This window comes from Centroberyx affinis, unplaced genomic scaffold, assembly GCF_046629955.1.
Source record: "Centroberyx affinis isolate AG114_WGS23_722 - 3 ecotype Tasmania unplaced genomic scaffold, CSIRO-AGI_Caff_v1 ptg001429l_1, whole genome shotgun sequence".
NCBI lineage: Eukaryota > Metazoa > Chordata > Actinopteri > Beryciformes > Berycidae > Centroberyx > Centroberyx affinis.
Window position 1 is genome coordinate 47269 of NW_027279905.1, and position 19353 is coordinate 66621.

General features: G+C 42.1%; 1 protein-coding gene across 1 annotated transcript in view; it reads right to left on the bottom strand.

The window, feature by feature from the left end:
- The window catches only part of LOC139650023 (mannosyl-oligosaccharide 1,2-alpha-mannosidase IB-like), a 151093-nt gene that overhangs the window by 42627 nt on the left and 89113 nt on the right, over positions 1–19353 (bottom strand). The window contains exon 6 of the mRNA XM_071526554.1: positions 7475–7593. Within this exon, the coding sequence (XP_071382655.1) occupies positions 7475–7593 (119 nt within the window). The remainder of the gene's footprint in view (positions 1–7474; positions 7594–19353) is intronic.

The window sequence follows — 19353 nt, forward strand, 5'->3', positions numbered from 1 at the left end:
TAATATTAACGTGTTTTGCAGTAACGTAGGATAATTAGTCTCTCTCTCTCTCTCTGTCTGTCTCTGTCTCTCAGGTTCTGGTTAAAATAATGAAATAATGCTGTGGAAATGTAAGTACTGCACTTTTAGTACTGAAAAAAAGAGTGCAACTTCTCAAACACTACCGGTTAAAACACGGGAGCTAAACAAGAACTGTTCCAATTCCTTGCCTGCACCATGACTGCTTGTGTACATTCAAATCCTTCAATGCACTGAAAGTTCATTTATCAAAAATGAATTCACATGTGCAGGTTTGCAATACAACACATTTCAGTGATCATTGGTTCTCAACGCGGGGTTCGGGGACCACCAGGGGTCCTTGAGAGGGTTCCAGGGGGTCCCCAGCAAACTGATGAATTGTTAAACTTCAGCATTGTTTCATTTACAAGTTAACACAATTAGACATGATTATTCTGGTCATAGTTTCTCTGTTATCTCTCTACCTACAATATAGATAGTCATGGAATTCTAGACAAAATCATATCTAACAATAAAAATATTCTCAGATTTGGGTCCGAAAGACAAAATCTCATCAAATGGGGGTCTGTGGCCCTAATGTGGACTAAATTAGGGGTACTTGATATGAAAAAGGTTGAGAATCACTGTCTTAGATCAACATCTGCTGGCCAGTAGAACATAAAATTAATCTCACTCTCATTTTCTCCTAAATCACAAAGTAGACATGTACTTTCACCTTCAGGAGTATTACTGTTTCAATGGCTACGGTTCCACTGAAAAGCATTTTCCACAACTTCGAAGTGAACATGGTCCAATTACTTTACAAATGGGAAAAAATGGCCATGAAATCTCTCCAAAAAGGTAGTGCAGTACAAGCCTAGTGTGATGTGTTTCTGTGATATGTTTGAGTAGCACAGCTAGAAGCTGCTTTGTATAGGAGAATTCCATTCTCGGGACTGACTGAATGTGTTATGTTTTTCATTATCTTAAACTAAAGTATAAGCCTTTCGATAAAAAATTGCTTTTAGACAAATATAAATAGTGAAGTTAATGCCTATGTATGAGTTTCTTTCCAATGTCACGTGTTGAAAAGGGGGGGAGGGGTTCTTCTAATCAGGGTAATTGCCTTATTTGGGCCAATATGGGCTATGTGCATGCGTCGGTATAGAATCAGTGTGGGGTATGGTAATGCTGGAAAGGTGATTAAGATGCCTTTGTTTGCAGGACCCTGATGCTGCTGACTCCTTCCGCCACATTCCAGTGGGTGTCCTCTTTGCTGAGCCAGTTGAGCAACAACCAAACTCGCTGCTCCTGACGCCCTCTATGGTCGCCATCATCGTTGAGGGAATGCTTGTGATGGACAATCTTCAAAGCCTACCGCAGGCTGTGTATACCCTCTTTGGCCTCATCTATGCGCTCCACCTCAACTACCCAAAGGAAATGAAGAACACCTCTGATTTCATACAAAGAGTGCTGCTTAGTCTGGGCCCTAAAACCCTTACACCAAAGTTGCAAACATTAAAAAACAATCTGTCCGTGTAGATGATCTGCATTTGTGCAGACTGAGGCATTAACAGTGTGTAGCCAGCACTTTAAAATACTTTTTTCATTCCTTGCACCGTTTGTTCCTTGAACTGAAAATTCAGACCTTTTGACAGCAATGATCTGGTTGGTCTATTTCCTCCTCTACCTCCTCCTTTCCTTTCTCTTCCACCTCCTCCTTTTCTTTCCTCCACCGCCTTACCTTGAACTGAAAATTCAGACCTTTTGACAGAAATGATCTGGATTGTCTATTTAATATAGTAAATAAGGTTTTACAAGGTTTATGATTACAAGCAAACTTGTTGGTGCCATATGAATACAAAGTGCAGCCTGAGTTCTCTCTCCAGCATTTTAATGTTGTATTTTACATGTTGGAGGTTTTAAAATGTTCTTAAATAAAGGTGATTGCAAAGCTAAACATAATGCAGTTGTGGTTTTGAAAAAAAGAAAAATATGCATTGTCTGTGAAGTGGGGATTTACTTTATTTTCCACCCGTATTTTTATGTTTTACTTTCCACAGTAAAATTGATCTGAGATTACTTTTTCCCCCATACAGAAAATTCAGACCTTTTGCAGGCAAAGTTGTCTGTTTAGGGTGAAAGAACATTTTTGAAATATTGTTCTGCTTTCTTGCCTGCCTATCTATTTTATTGTGTTTTTATCAATTTGTAAAGTGACCTTGAGTGTTTTGAAAGGCGCTGCAAATAAAATGTATTATTATTATTATTATTGCCTGCAGGTCTGTGCAGTTAACATTTGTGCAATGTTTTTTAAATTATTGTTTGTTAACACATGTTAACAATAAATTATTTAAACTGTGACCTGTGATGTGCTTTGTATATAAAAGTAGTGAATAGCCTATACTCAAAAATATTGAGGCAATGAGTTTCCTCAATTTAATTAAGTGTAGTGGATGTGAAATATCAAGTGTTTTCAGCTTAAAACAAAGTCAACAGGAATTGGGTTCATTAATTCATCTTACTTACATTGATTAGTTAGATGTACTATTCATAAGTATTGACAACTCAAGTAATTGATTTATCATGATTGAAAGCATGATTCTGAGTTGCAGTAACTAATGCTAGTTTAATTTACTCTAAATTGCCAAGTTTTCTCTAAACTTTCTCTAAACATGTTACTTAACAAACTAGTTTCCTTTACTCAGTTTTGTTAAGGCAACGAGTTTCCTCATTTTTTTTTTTAAGTAAAGTGAAGTTATCAGGGTTTACAGTGTTCATATAAGGAAACACCTTTGTTGGTATCAAACCTTAAGTAAGTAATCTCAAGAGAACAATCAAATGAATTAAGTACAGTTCCATTCTGAATCGACTGAAAGTGAACTGATTTGGCTGATCCTGTGTAGCTCAATGCGCTGATTAAGGAACAAACACTGCCTGGGTTAGAGGTTCAACTCCCACTGCAGCAACACGCTAAAAATCTATGGTGCTGCTGGGCACTTTGAATGTGTCCACCAAATGGCATGTATTGAATTTAAAGTGCATTAACCTCAACGCTGTCTAGGGCAATTCTACTAATGAACTGTGTTTGTGTGTGTGTGTTTACACTGTATGTGTGAGGCTGACACACACACACAGTCAGCAAGCCTAGACGTCCATTAACTGTCTCGCTTGTTTCTGTTGTGTCATTGTTTCTCTCTTACCGGATGCTCAGTGCTATTTGATCAGCCACTGGCCTAATGAAGGTGAACTTGATCTTTTACTCTAAGAGAGCAGTCGCCCCAAGCATGCTTGGAGCAGTTCCATTGAACTCCGGAGCATTTACTCCTTCATTTTGGTTCGTTTGGGCCAAATACTGACACCGAGACACCTGGAAATGTGAGTCTCAGTCCTCTAACAAGCAAACTCTGCTGTGGTTTGTTAGGAGTGAAAACGTATTCGGACCAACTACAGGAAACAACCACAAAACATATGGTTTGATGAGTCTGTTGTTTGTTGTTCAACCGTTGTTCCATATGGTTTGTGGGTATAAAGAGACGGATGCTGACATATGATAGCCTGCAGTTCCTCATGTTTGGAAAGCCTAGCAGAACAAAATGAAGCGAACCGCTGTTCTGGCCTGATGCTCATATTCAGCTATTTCTTCATGTGTTCCTAACTGGTTTTAAACACCAGAGAAAGTAAATTACAGCCAAAAGCACAGACGAGTTCATCATGTTAAGCTGAAGTTACAGGAATTGGAATCGGATGTGTTTTGGCTTGCTCCGCTCCCCAGCTGCCAAAATTTGTAATCCCTGGCTCACTTGTAATTGTGCAGTGTGAACCTAAATTAACCAAATATAACAATGCAACAAAGTAAACCTTTCCACTACGGTTGGACCAAAGAACACACCTTAAAAATCTAGATGACTGGTAAAATAGTGAAAGGGTCTGGTGGATACCTTGCACCAAACAAATGACTGTTATCTATTCTCTTATTCTGTCAGTAGCATCTACCAGCCACCGATGCAGGGACACTGACCAGAACAACACAGAAAAAAAAAGGAATTCATTTTGGGGGCAGAAATCATGTAATCAAGAATCTACATTACAAATAAAGTGGAGGGGTTTTGTAGACCCAAAAACTGAAATCCTGTATAAATAAACCAATCACATCCTTAAGGAATGCATGAATGCATGAATGAATGAATGAAGGAATGAATGAATGAAGGATTGAAGGATTGAATGAATGAAGGGATGAATGAATGAATAAACAGCCAGGTGAATGAATCTTGTACCAGTCATCCCCAACAGAGGCAGTTCATTTCATCTCTGTTCCTCATTAGCCCTGTAGGCACCAGCAGCCTCCCTGCCAGCTTCGTTACCATGGCTCCCGCTTTGTCTCCTAGCTACCGCGGCATGTAGCATCCTCTCTCGTCTCCCTACAAGGCTATGGCGTGGAGTTTTAACTGCTGGACTCGGACGAAGTGCTGACAGTTCTCTGCAAAATGCAATACCTCTGTGGGGGTCTGTCAGCAGGCAGAACCGCCAGTGTGGCTTCTGTCTGCTCAGCTGTCATCCAGACTGGAAGAGTGCTTCAAAGTCTACATGTCTATATTAATGACCTGCCTTTAGTCTGCCCATCTGTCAACATACAAATGTATGCTGATGACACAGTTCTTCTATGTACATGCTAAAAACAAACAACAAGCCTGCAAACAAACTAACTGCAGCCGTGGTCCATGTATCTGATTGGTTAAGCAATTCATGTTTACACCTGAACATAAACAAAACTGTCTGTATGTTTTTCTCACGGAAACCTACAGAGACTCACCAACCTGATGTTTTTGTTAAAGGAGAAAAGGTGGCGTCTGATTTTAAATACCTTGGAATAATTTTAGATTTGAATCTGTCGTTTAAAAAGCATGTTAAAAAGGTGGCCAGTAAGTGTTTTGTGTTGGTTGTCTGTTTGAATGTTATTGCTGGACTGCAGACTTTTTTCTTTTAGTTGTTGAAAAAAAAAAGACTGGACAGACCCTGAAAGAAGACATATTATATGTCATTTGTATAATTGTAATAATGTAATTGTTATCTCAATGTAAATGTCTGACCAAAAACATTAATTAAAAAAAAAAAAAAAAAAGGAAAAGGTGGCCAGTACTATCAAATTCAACCTGGCTAACTTTAGGCATATAAGACCATACCTAAAAACAGAGGCAGCCAACCTCTTTATGCATGCTATGATCTTTTCCCACATAAAATACTGTGTTACAAGCTGGTCACAAGCAAGCATAACAACGCTGAAACCAATTGAGTCCCTTTACAAACAGACACTAAAAACACTTGACCAAAAGGCCAATAGCTATCACCATTGCCATATAGTACAAAAGTACAATTTATTTAATTTTGACAGTTTTAAACATTTTGCAGATGCTTGCCTCATCTTTAAGGCCTTACATGGGCTTGCCTCCCCTGATGAGTCAGTTTATAATGCAGAAGGATAATAACGGCAGGGCAACAAGGGCAACTACCAGAGGGGACTGTGTCGTACAATACAGACGGAGCAAGTTTGGGCAAACAGTGTTCTCAGTCAGAGCCACACACTACTGGAACAGTCTTCCTATTGAATAAAGAGAGAGCACTAATTACCTAACCTTTAAACATAAACTTAAGAGATGGCTTAAAGCAAACCAAACTTGCAATCATGAGTAATCATACTACCTCATCTCTGGCACTGCCTTTACATACTCTCATTGTTGGTTGATAGATAGATAGATAGATAGATAGATAGATAGATAGATACTTTATTGATCCCGAAGGAAATTCTGGTGTACAGTAGCTTCCAATGTGTACATTACAAGATAGGAAGGTACAGATAAAAAATTCTGAAAAAGCACGATAAGAGACTAAAAGCAAATAGGAATAAACAAAGATAAAATCCAGTCCTGGCAGAGACTGGGAAAGAAAGAAAGTGCCTGTGCAATCTGCAGTATGTAGACAACTATGCATATACAAAACTGAGTAAATTAGATCTAAATATATATATATATATATATATATTCCCTGAGCCATCAGGCATTGTAAAGCCTGATGGCCCAAGGCATCCACGATGGTCGCCCCCATCTGGGAATTACCTGGACGAGACACAAAAAGACAATGGGATTCATTTGTCGAGTCATAAACTAAACTATTAGCTTCATTCAAATTCTCCGCCACTGGGAACCAAGATTGTTTTTTTAAAGACTGACAGTGATACCGATTTTTTTTATCTGCTGATAGCCAATATTTTGTGCTAGTAATCTTAAAATCGGACTATTTTCACGTCAGAAAATTTCTGTAAAAGTACTGAAAGTCACTGAAAGTTTTGCAGAATCCGATCAAAATCTTGCATTAAAGTTCAGGTTAAGAGCTTTCCTTGGACAACCAGTGTTGTGTTGATCAATTACACCAGAAATACGTAATCAGTCAAACTGCATCATATCGGAGGTGTATGATATCAACTGGCCCGTTTTTAATTTAAGTCCAATTTTTGCCCGATATATTGGTCTAACCCTAGCGACAACACTAACATCTTACTTTTCCTATATGCACTGAGACTTGTGCAAAGCAATCCCCCAACCAGTGGCCCAGGGAACAAACGAGTTCATGGAGTTTTACATATACCTGTTACTTTTGTAATGTATTTATGTATTGTATTGTATTGTATTGTATTGTATTGTGTGGTACTGTAGTACTTGCTGAAGCATTGCATTGTTAACATTAGGCCACTAATTTGTAATAACCTGCCCAGGGACTACAGATGAAAATTAGCTCATTAGCTAACTCTGGCACATTTACATTGATGTGGAAACTGAAATGTTGATTAATGTGCACTGTCCCTGGTAAATAAATAGATAAATAAGTAAATAAATAAGCAGAGGGAGGTTTCAGTGGCTGGAGAGGTGTAGCCATAGCAGACATCCAACAGTTTAACAGTTTGTTAAAAGTGTTCTATAAACAAACCTGACCTAACCTGTCTTCCTCAAAAAAAGATTCACAGAAATACCTTTGTTATCGCAAAAAAAAGCGTGTAACAAAATCAGATACACCACTAGCAACTGGCGGTCATCGGAGAACAACAGCAGGATAACTTGTGAGAAAATAACATACCTGATGAGAAATAAGATTGAAACATTTAATTAAGTTATGGCAACCCTTTATTTTCTATATGGAAAAGCTCCCTTTAGACCAGGTGGTATGTAAATTGCTTTAAATGCTTTGTAAATTAGGTTGTAATTCTTTGTAAATGATCTTGCATACTTTGGGATTTTCCAAATGTAACATGTTTTTCAGTCACTACCTTTGCCATTTTTCTTATGCTTCGTCATGGTCTTGCTTTTGCTGTTGTTGTTTTTTGTATTGTACCTGGGTTATGTCTCGTCTCGAATGTATTAAAATGCCAAAATTAAGAATAGAAAAAAAAAAAGGGGAATGATTAAAAAAGATAGAAAGTACATACCACACTGAAGTCCAGATTCTGTTCGATCCACTCCTGGCCGTCCTTGAACTCCTCATGCAGGCCCATTATGTACAGGCTGTCCAAGGCATCCACGATGGTCGCCCCCATCTGGGAATTACCTGGACGAGACACAAAAAGACAATGGGATTCATTTGTCGAGTCATAAACTAAACTATTAGCTTCATTCAAATTCTCCGCCACTGTGACCAAGATTGTTTTTTTAAAGACTGACAGTGATACCGATTTTTTTTATCTGCTGATAGCCAATATTTTGTGCTAGTAATCTTAAAATTTGACTATTTTCACGTCAGAAAATTTCTGTAAAAGTACTGAAAGTCACTGAAAGTTTTGCAGAATCCGATCAAAATCTTGCATTAAAGTTCAGGTTAAGAGCTTTCCTTGGACAACCAGTGTTGTGTTGATCAATTACACCAGAAATACGTAATCAATCAAACTGCATCATATCGGAGGTGTATGATATCAACTGGCCCGTTTTTAATTTAAGTCCAATTTTTGCCCGATATATTGGTCTAACCCTAGCGACAACACTAACATCTTACTTTTCCTACATGCACTGAGACTTGTGCAAAGCAATCCCCCAGCCAGTGTGAGGCGCACACTGGTTGGGGGTACAGTTGCCTTGGTTACTGTAAATTATTCTGTGCTGTTCACTGGTATTCAGTGGCCGGTCTTACCTACAGCTCCCTCTTTTTCTCTCTTACACACCCACTCTTCTCCCATTTCTCTTTGTTTCCACCCCTCTGTCTCTCTCTTTCACTATGTGTTTTGCATACTCTTTCTCCCCCTCTATCTCTGCCTGGCCTCATCTTCGCTGTCTGGAGGAAGGACGAGGAAGAGACACCGGTGTGGCGAGCTGCTTCATTAAATCACAACTGACAGGAAAATCACTCCTCTCCTCTTTCTATCCCTCCATCCACTGCTCTCAATGTCACCAAAGGCCAGCGGAGAGGTGGTGAGGGAAAAGGCCAGCGTGTGTGTGAGTGTGTGTGGTTGGAACCAGGGAGAGACGCTGATAGAGGAGCGAAAAGCAAAATGAAGTGTGTAGAGGACAAAGAATGAGACATGATAGAGGAGAAAGAGAGGGAGAGCGTAGCAGAAACAGAAAGAGAGACTGAGACAAAGGATAGAAGAAAGAAAGAGAAAACAAAGTGAGAGACAAGAGGAACACAGCAGACAGAAGAGAGACAAAAGAAGAAGGAAGGGGGGGGCATATAGAGATGCATCCAACTGTTATATTGCTACTAGACTAGAGTCATTAACAGGCTTAACCAGAGGTAAATCGGCCTTTCTCTTATCTAACTTCAATATTTTTTTTCCATCCCACAAATTACTGTAATCAATACTTCCACCCTCTCAGAGCGCCTGAAGACGCGATTGAGCAGGGAATATCGACTTCCCCTCACGACAAAAATTGCACAATTTCAAATGATTGATACGCGCCTTCTCTACTGAGATGCCCCGCAACATCTTGTCATTCTCTGTGAGCGCTCCACTCCTCCGCTCAGTTCTTAACTTCTTGTTTCAGGCTCTGACCTCTAGCTGATGGTGACATGGAGGTTCAAGAGGCGCCTTGGTGAATCCCCAGACCAGCTGGGGAAAACTGGGCAGGCAAAGTGAATGAGCAACACTTGTGCTCTTGAACTTCTTGTGCAACGGTTTTTCATTGCCATTTCGGCACAATAGATTTGTTGAAATTACCCCCTTAACCAACATACTGTCTTTACAAAGACAAAAAATCAATAACATTCTTGGAAAAGTTGGTAAATGGCTGGCTAACCATGGATGTAGAGGCCACTAGTGATTGGTTCAGATACCTCGGTCAATAGTGATTGGTTTAGATACGTCAGTCACTAGTGATTGGTTCAGATACGTCGGTCACTAGTGATTGGTTCAGATACGTCGGTCACTAGTGATTGGTTCAGATACCTCGGCCACTAGTGATTGGTTCAGATACGTCAGTCACTAGTGATTGGTTCAGATACCTCGGCCACTAGTGATTGGTTCTGATACGTCAGTCACTAGTGATTGGTTCAGATACGTCGGTCACTAGTGATTGGTTCAGATACCTCGGCCACTAGTGATTGGTTCTGATACGTCAGTCACTAGTGATTGGTTCAGATACGTCAGTCACTAGTGATTGGTTCAGATACCTCGGCCACTAGTGATTGGTTCTGATACGTCAGTCACTAGTGATTGGTTCAGATACGTCAGTCACTAGTGATTGGTTCAGATACGTCAGTCACTAGTGATTGATTCGGGGAAAATCAACCCCCCCACACAGAAAACAGCTAACTAGGAGGAAATCTGAGGCTGAATAATGGAGTGATAACAAAATGGACATCCAGTCTTTTAGGCTAGTAAACACCTCACTTATTGCCCCTTTCAATGTATTTAAACCTCAATTCAACAGCTGCTGTTGGCTCCACTTAATGCTGTATTTCCACTGCTAATGCTGCTCATCAGTTTAATACTGCTACAGCTTAGGTCGGCAACTCTTTAACTCCAGCTTTGGGACTGCTATCTCTTAATAATGCATGCCCATTCCTGCTCTTCTTTTTAAATACTACAGGCTTTGATACAGAGGGCCGGGGTTTTGATCATTATAATAAAAAAAATAAAACAGTTGATAGCTTTCTATCTGAACTGCAGCCAAGCTGAAGGGAAACACCCCTGCACTTAACCAGTCAGTCAATCTTATTCCTTTGGCCTGGGACACTTATTTCAATCAAGTGTTTCCTTTACATTCATTCATTTAGCTGTGGCAGCCCCGACAGCTGGAAACATGTAAATATACTGAAAATGCATCATCTGACATTAATGTTCCACAATTATCAATCATTTCTGTCTTTTCTCTGCAAATTGGTGGATACGTTACTTTGGTCTCTATATTAGTGTTGACAGTCCTGGAACAGAAAATGTCCCCAGAACACTATAATTTCCAATCCTGACCTCAGCTGCACATCAGTGTGACAACTCTGTAATTAGATAAGATTAAAAACCAACAACTCACTTATCTTTTTTTTGTTTGGGAATAACAGGATATTACATTCTTTTAAAACAAGAGGCACTTGAGCTGCCCAATATCCCACCATAATCACCATGATATATTAGCAGGTATGCTAATATAAGTCAGTAATGAAACTAATGTATGCATACATTAGCAAATACCTCTATGTCAACATACTTGTCTTCACATAACACATGGATAGCATTAATATGAGCTCTGTATCTTAAAGCATTAAGGAGTTATAGAAGTTCCAAGAGAAATTCCTCATGAATATGCAAACTTCTGCAGCAAGGTGCTCCAGACTCTAATCAGATAATCTGCTGTAGGAGGATTCTGTTGTGTCAGGATGAAGTTAGCGCTGAACGATATTGACAAAAAATCTAATTGCAAGTATTTGACAGAATATTGCAATTGCGACAAATATTGTACTTGATTCATGGAGCGAAGATTACCTGCAGCTCTAAAACGCCCCTCTCTCTTAAGTAATTAACTCAATTGCAGAAGTTCATACTGCGATTTCGACTTATTCTTCGTTTAATTGTTCAGCTCTAGTTTCTGTCATGTATTGTTCTTGAGTTAGTGTGTTTACAAGAATGTGTTGACACACAGACAGACAGACAGACGCTACCATGACGACATATGTCAGCATACCATGTACCATGGTGGCAGGACATAAAAATACTTCCTGATCGATACCCTCTATTATACCCTTTTTACACCAACATTATATATGCCAAAATTATATATGCAGGTTTTTTAAACGCGGGTAAAGCCGCTAAAAATAGGGGATTGACTCCTTTCACATTGTCAGTAGACGAGTTTGCCTTTCTGTTTTTTTTCTGGTGCGTCACATTCGACGTCACGAACGCACCGAAAAACAAGATTAGCAAACAGTAGAAAGCAGCATGGAGGCCAGTGATGTTAAGGTGGTTACTTTTTTATATCTTTTACTTCAGTCTCTCTTTCAAACTCAACGCTGACTGAACGGTGCCATGCTATTGTTCCGACGGCCCATTAGTCCGAATTCTCTCCCCTCGTTTCTCAAACAAACAGAAGCACATGGCTAATTATTATGCAGAATGACATCATCGGACCGGGTGCAACGGAGGAAGCTGCCTGTCGGACCTCGCGGTCAGATATTTACTCTAACAATTCTTCCCTGAATTGGAATTATGCAGCGTTCCATGCAGCAGTGATATTACGATGGTAGTGAGGGCTTAATCCCCTAAGAAGAACAAGCTGCTCACGTTTTCTTCATGGACGCACATGGTCTGATGTTTGGAGCAGTGGTGTAGTTGGTAAGTTACCGGACGTCAGTTCCGACAGCCATATATGTATAAAAAATAAATAACAATAAATAATGTTCCTGCCTGGCTATTTACGCACCAACGTCCGGAACTTCAACACGTCATAGCGTCGCGCTGGAAAAGGGGTGAAAATTAGCGTGTCCACCCGGGTGTCATGTTTCCATCACTGCCGATAAATACCCGTGACTACTGCAGAGTCATTTGACCCGGGAATGAATGCCGATTGTACCTTTTCACACTGAAGACAAAAGCCAGATGTTAGTGGGTGTTGGTGGGTTTTTTGTCCAGTGTGAAAGGGGCTTTACTGGTCACTGTATTCAGTCCAAATTACACATTAGGACAAAGACACATGTATTCACCAAACCTTTAAATCCTCCCTCGTTTCACATCGGCTTCAGCGTGTGCTGCTGGAACTCCTTGGCCTCCCCGCCGTCCTTTCTTATCTGCGACTCTATTCAAAAGGAGAGCGGCCGGCTTCATGCAGCAGCTGCAGTGTTATTATCATTATAGACAGGAGCCTCTAAATCACTCTAAAAATACACTGCGGTCAGGCAGGCAGGGCTGATAGCTTGACGCCCTGGCCGCCTGCCTAATCTGGACAGATTGGCCCGACTGTTGGTGCAGCAGAGCCCCTGTGCTGCGCCACACCGCCCCCCCGCCTCCCTCCCTTCTGTCACTTCTATCACCCAGAGGTACGGGGTTCGGCAGACCTGGCAACGTGACGCCGCCGAGGCAAGGATAGAGGCCTGTCAAATTTCTCGCGTCATAGAATATTCCTTTGATGTCAGGGTTTTGTGTAACAGCTCCTGACTGCAGCGCTTCCTCTGTATTCACAGCAGCGGCGCGGCGCCACAGAGGGAAAATCTCCACTGCACTGAATAAAATGTGACAAAGAGAAAATGTGATATTAAAATTACATAATTTAGCCATTTTGTCCCCTTCTAAAACACCAAGAGAGAGTTAGAGTCCTAATTATTTTAGAAAATACCTCCCGTTCGACTCTCCTCGTTGTGTACTTGCCAGCAGGCAGCCTCAACGCGAGTCGTGTGTTTTGTGTGTATTTGTAAGCAATGCATGATGGATTTCCGAAAAAGGAAACGCCTCCCTTATAAGAGACTCCTGTCATGATTGTTCACTGAAATCACAAATGTAAAGAACTGCCATTACCCAGTGTCCTGTACAGCAATGCCGTCCGGTCAGGAGTTTAGACAACCTCTACATGCAAAAAAAAAAAAAAAAAATCACACTACAAGCAACTTTACCACCTAACCCAAAGTGAAAAAAATGAGACTTGTTTTTCATATATTGGCAGAATCTGCTTTGTTTCAGTCCTGTCTCTCACCAATTTACAATTACTGATAAAGTGTTATTTTCGTTGTTCCGTCGGCATAAGTTTCCTCCGAGCGGATTTCGTTGTTACACTTGTTCAAACTCAAAGGTTTAATTAACATAAATAAAGCGATTCACTGAAAAACAATTCAGCAACATTCAGAATCTGCTTTGTCGGCGTTCCTTTATGTGCTAGAAGTGATTTTCAGACTGTTCCTCCAGACAATGGCAGTGAATGGAGAGAGACAAAAAAAAACGCAATTCTCCAGTCTCCTCTACCGGAGCAACAGAATCAAGTTCAACATCACTTTAACTACTGAAATTGACCTGTGACATCTCAACTGGAGCTTGACATGACATTCTCTCCCATACAAAGAGAGAAAAACAGAGCAGCACATATCAGGGCCAGAGAAAACCCTGAAGGTATGTCTGTACATAGAGCAAGTGGTTCTGAAAGTGAGGCTATATCCTCATGGGACAAGTTATCGTAACTCATATTTATGGCTCTGGCCCAGCCTACCTTGAACGTTTCTTCCTCCTCTCCGTAACAGCTAATCAGCTCACGCCTCTTTGTCAAATTAATCACCTTCTCCTAATTTGTAACTTCAGCTGAGCCTGCGAACCGTGAAACTCGCAGTTCATTTACGTTTCTCAGACTCTAAGCTGGGGTCTCTCTTCCCAACCTTGAAAAGTTGGGCTCGCGTTCGCGCTTCGATGTAACCTTGCGATCACAGCCTCTCCTCTCCTTCATCTCTTCTCTGCTCCATCACGCCCTCCATCTTGTCATCGGCCCCTCCTCCTTGTACCTAACCATCTGTTTGCTCTCATTCATCACTGTCTCGCTGTGTTTTTCCCTAATCTTTCCTTGATCTCTCCATTCAAACCCCCCCCCCCCCCGACACCCACGTCCTCCTTTCACCCCGTCCCTGGCGGTGCATTTCCCCGCCGCCGATCCACTTTCACCGTCGCGCGCCGAGCATTCTCCCCTCGCTAAACCTGTTTCCTGTTAATCTGTTGAAAATAGCTTGCTAATCTGGCCCATCACTGCGTCTACCTGTCGCCAGTCTTCATATCTGCACTTCTATCTTTCCTCTGTCAGTCTTGTCGTCAAGATGTCTTGCTGCCGTCGGTTTCCGCCGCTCTCGCTTGCGTCTGCGAGGTGCGCAGTAGGGCAGAACAATTAATCGAAATTTTAACGAAATCGCAATATGGCCTACTGCAATTTTCAAATCGCAGGAGGCGCATAGCGATGCCGCATGACGTCTGCCCTGACGTCATCTTCAACGCGCCACACACAGCAACAATGGAGGATATGGAAGGGACAGTGTTCTTGATTCTCGGTATGTGGTTGTTAGTCATAGCAAGGAGACAGATTTTATTTCAGAAGAGGCTGAAGGCAGCAAGACAAAAGACTGCTCTCTGGCTGCTCAAAGACGATGCAAGAGGGTAAGCTAACCGCTAACCTGGTCGCTAACGTTAGCATATATGTCCTGTGTCGCGCAATGATGACGATTCTCTCTGACCAATCAGTACTCTGCAGTGTTTTCAAAAATCAGTACCAGGTACCAGGTAATATGTTAGCTGGTACCTGGTACTTGCCCAATGGAAAACCAAAAAAGGCGAGTAGAGTCGAGTTGAGCCGGTACCATGCGGTGGAAAAGCGGCATTAATTAAAGGCGAAATGTGTGTCAAAATAGCATTTTAAATGAAATATTGTGGTGCTGCAGAGATGTCCTGGCCTACACATCATATTCTACAGACTTAAGAAAACATCTTTGTTTGGTACAGATCCCCGCAAAAATCACACCATAATCATTTTAATACGTTTTTCAATGAAAATGAGAATAATGATGTAAAAATGATCATTCCCTCTAATATCGCAATTGCAATATCAGTCAAAATAATCGCAATTAGATATTTGTTTCAAAATCATTCAGCCCTAGTGCGCGGCCTTTCCAGCGACGCCAATCGCATCAAATGAAGCTGAACTGGCACTTCCACCAGGTGGGTTTAGGGATGCCAGGCACTGCTTATCTGAGACAAATTGGCCGGGACGAGGTTTATTTATTCGGGGAATTATCGCCTGAGCCGCACACTCATACACACACACACACACACACAAGCAGACACACACACACCCTCGATTGAAAACTCTCTCACACACACACTCTCGACCCAACTCTCTCTCCTAACACAGATGCATGTATGCTCCCTTTGCTTTGATTGAACTCTCCCTCTCTCTCACACACACATATTCACACTCCCTCGACTGAACTCTCTCTCACACTCTCTCTCTCTCACACACACACACACACACACCTTCACACTCCCTCGATTGAACTCTCCCTCACACTCACTCCCCATCTTCCTCTCCCCATCTATCACAATATCTCTTTCTCACACACCCTTCTCTTCCACTCTTCCTTAAGTCTCTCTCTCTCTCTCTTTCACACACACACACACACACCTTGCCTCGCTCTCTGTGCCAGCTTCATTAGGCGATGGATTTCTGAGCTCTCCGGTATGAATTCACACGAGGCAGAGAAACGTGATATCATTATTCAGTCTCCATTCTCTCCGCCTTGTAAACTGTCAGCTCTGGGACAATGGGAGAAGATGGAGAGCTCAGGTGTGTGTGTGTGTGTATGTGAGGGGGAGAGAGAGAGAGAGAGAGGAGATGGATAATGGTTGTGTGTGTGTGTGTGTGTGTGTATGCGCACATCTACATGTGTTTAGTTGGTGTGTACGTCTGCATGCATTTGTTTTTGTGTGCATGTGAGAAAGAAGAGAAGAAGATGAGAGGAGAAGAGGGAGGGTTGATGTATATGTGCATATATGTGTATATGCATCTGTTTTGTGCGTATGAGAGTGTGTGTGCACCTCTGTAGATGCATGCATGTGTGTGTGTGTGTGTCTATGTGTGTGTGTTTCTCAACAGGATCATATTCAGAAGCCACACTGGAAAGGAAGGAGGTTTTATCAGAGAGAACCAGTCGGATGAGCTGAGCTCCTGAGCTTTCCTGTCCTCTCCTCTCTCTCTTTTTCATTCTCTTCATCTTTCTAACGGCCTCTCTGATTCAGATTTCACCCTCCTCCTCTCTCTCCTTTCCTTTTGTCTCTAGTGTTTACTCTCGCTGCCCTTTCACCGAAGCCCTCTGCACTTGTTTGCTCTACTTCCCTCTGTCCAGCCTCTCTCACTTCTACTCCCTACTGCACTTGTAGAACTGAGCAAGAACTCAGCAGAACTGAGCACCAGGGGCCGGTTGCACAAAACACCTTGAGTTAAGATTTTCCTTAAAGTCCGAGTTAAGGTACCTCTGACTCTATCTTAACCGCAACATGGCCGAGTTTATGGCGATAAATGAAGAAGTTGGCATATTTTTTTTGGACCTCTTGGATGAACCTCTTCACCAGACTTCTTGAATGAATTTTCATTGCAATTCCCTCCCACATTCGTTGTTTACTGTTTGCTGTTATTTGCGGATCAAATTTACTTTCTAGTATATGCTTTCTTTTATTGTATTCCTCCAGAAGTATAATCTTTTCCTCCTCTGACCAATTTGGTTTTCTTGTCTTCTTTTCTTCTGCCATTTTTTTACTATCTATAGGCCAACTTTGTGAGACAGTAACAGGTGAGGCGATAACAGGTATCACAAGCGCAAGTGCAAGCAAACAAACGGTCTCGCAGCAAGAAGGTCCTGGGTTCGATTCCCGCCTGAGTCGCTGTTGGCACTGGGGGTATGTTCTCCCCATGCCTTCGGTGCCTAGTGCCCAGGTGGGTTATCTCGTCAAAAGAAGTTGGTCCCCGGGCTCCGCGCTGCAGGCTGCCCACCGCTCCTGGCCTGCCCGAGGAGGAGGACGAGCCAGGATGGGATAAAAGCGGAGAACGAATTTCACGGCGCCATTCAGCATGTGTGTGTGTGCCCCCGCCGCACACGTGTGTTCATGCGGTGTGGTTGTTGTGACCAAAATAAAGACGGGTTTCTCCGTCCCCGTTTGTTTGTTTTAAATGGCTGAACGTGCACCAAAAGCGTTATGAGGCGCGTCAAACTGCCTTGACGCCCCTACTTTTTTTTCTGCAGCCGCTGTACCTGTTTGGAGAGTACTCCGGTACAGTAGGTGGCGTAGTCCGCCAGTAAAACCAAAGAAGAAGAAGTGATATGTAGCGGGGAACTGACATCAGAGCTTGATCAAACTAGCCGGCCACCAAAAAAACGTTAGCCAGCCGACTTCAGGAGCAGCCAAAGCATGGACGAGGAGAAGCTCATCAATGAAGTCCAAAAACGACCTGTGATATGACTGCAAACTACTGACTGTATACTGTTACTATGGCAACAGGTGACAGCTGACGTTAGCTCCGTTAGCTTAGCTTAAAACTTTATGAACAATACAATTGTAATTCTACAATGCTAAACGAAAACAACTACCACTGCCAACAGCTATACTACTATAGATCTTAACCGTTGTGTTGTCACATGTCAGATACTAAAAATAAGAAAAATAAAAGCTTAGACCCTTGGTAGTTACGTTAGCATAACAGACCCACCCCACTATTATCTATCATGAACGTTTACTGACATCTACTGGTCATAAAACTTAATTTGCTACATAAACCTGACAACAGCAATTAATTAACATAGTATAGAGTTATGATTAGCTGTGCTTTATGTGACTTTCACCCACCTGGAAGAAAAAAAAAAGATGAAATGAGATGGCCGGTCCCCAGTGGCTTTACCGTGTTCTACTGCCACCAACTGACCAAAGCAGCAGCAGCACCCAACAGTTCCCTCCTGCCTTATGTAACGTAACGTTATAGGCTACTCAAATAGAAATGTATAGAAAATGAATGGGGGGTATCTGTAAAGCATACAAACTTGTGCCTGGCTACATATAAACAGCGACCTTTTCCCAAAATACTGCTGGTTCTGTGGTGTTGGCATTTCAAACCTGATGCCTGCAGCGCGCCACAGAAGCATCAATTATCGCTTTCAGTGCGTTTGGGCCTTACATCTCCCACTGTTCTTCCTCCTCCTTCAGCCTTTCACTTTCCCTGTCCTTCTCTCTCCTCTACCATCTCCTCCATCTCTTTTACAACCCCTCCATTCCCTCCATCTCCCCAGGTCCACCACAGCATTTCAGCCGGTATCGTAACGAGCCCCGCGGCAAATAACAAAGCCAAGCCAACTCCCCAGGCCAATTCACACCAGTCTGGCTGGCCGTCCACAACTGGTTACCAACTTATTTGGCACCACAGCAAAACATCTGCTGCGTTCTGTTTTCTGGCTCGGTGGGTTGCTGGTTGGACCGGGCCTTCCGCCCAAGATGAGCTCCCCGACCAAACCCTGGACCGACTGCCTGTTTCCAGGCCTGAAGCCAAACAACCCCGCGAGGCACTGGTTTGGCTGGAGAGTCATTTGGTGGCGTTCCCTTTTCTATACAAAGGGGAGGAAATTCAAAATAGTGCGGCAAATTATGCAACGTCTATTTTAACGCTACGGAGCCCCTCTGGGGTCACATGGTAGAAAAAAACTGTGTAAATCCGTGCGAACGGATTTGTAAACTGTGCGAACGGATTTATAAACCGTGCCCTCTGATTCACAATCCGTGCAAACGGATTTGTAAACTGTGCGAACAAATTGTGAAACGGTTTTAAAAAAATCCGTTCACACAGTTTACAAATCCATGTGCACGGTTACATGCACTCTTCTGTTCTTCAGTGAATGGACCTGCCTTGCATGACCGCGGTGACCACATCCACCAAGTAAGTTCAATGTTATCTAAATTTAACGGCAGATTTAACGATAGTGAAATTAGTTTAATTGATTTAGCTTTGTGTTTTTGGAGTTTCACAGCTTTTATGTGTAATTTAGCATTTATGCGAACGGATTGTGAAACGGTTTACAAATCAGTTTGCACAGTTTACAAATCCATTCGCACGGATTGTGAATCCGAGGGCACGGTTTAGAAATCCGTGCGCACAGTTTTTTTTTCTACCATATGACACCAGAGGGGCTCCGTATAAAGCTGTTTAGGTCTGCAGGAAAGAAAACCATTCACACCCCCATTAGAAGAGGTTATGAAGAAACAATTACTGACACTGCCAATCAGAATGGAGGAGACAACATATTATGTTTGTAACCGTGTGGCCGTAGACCTACTTGTTGTTTTGGACACTGGACACAAGTCAAACTTCCGTCTTAACAGACAGTAAAGTG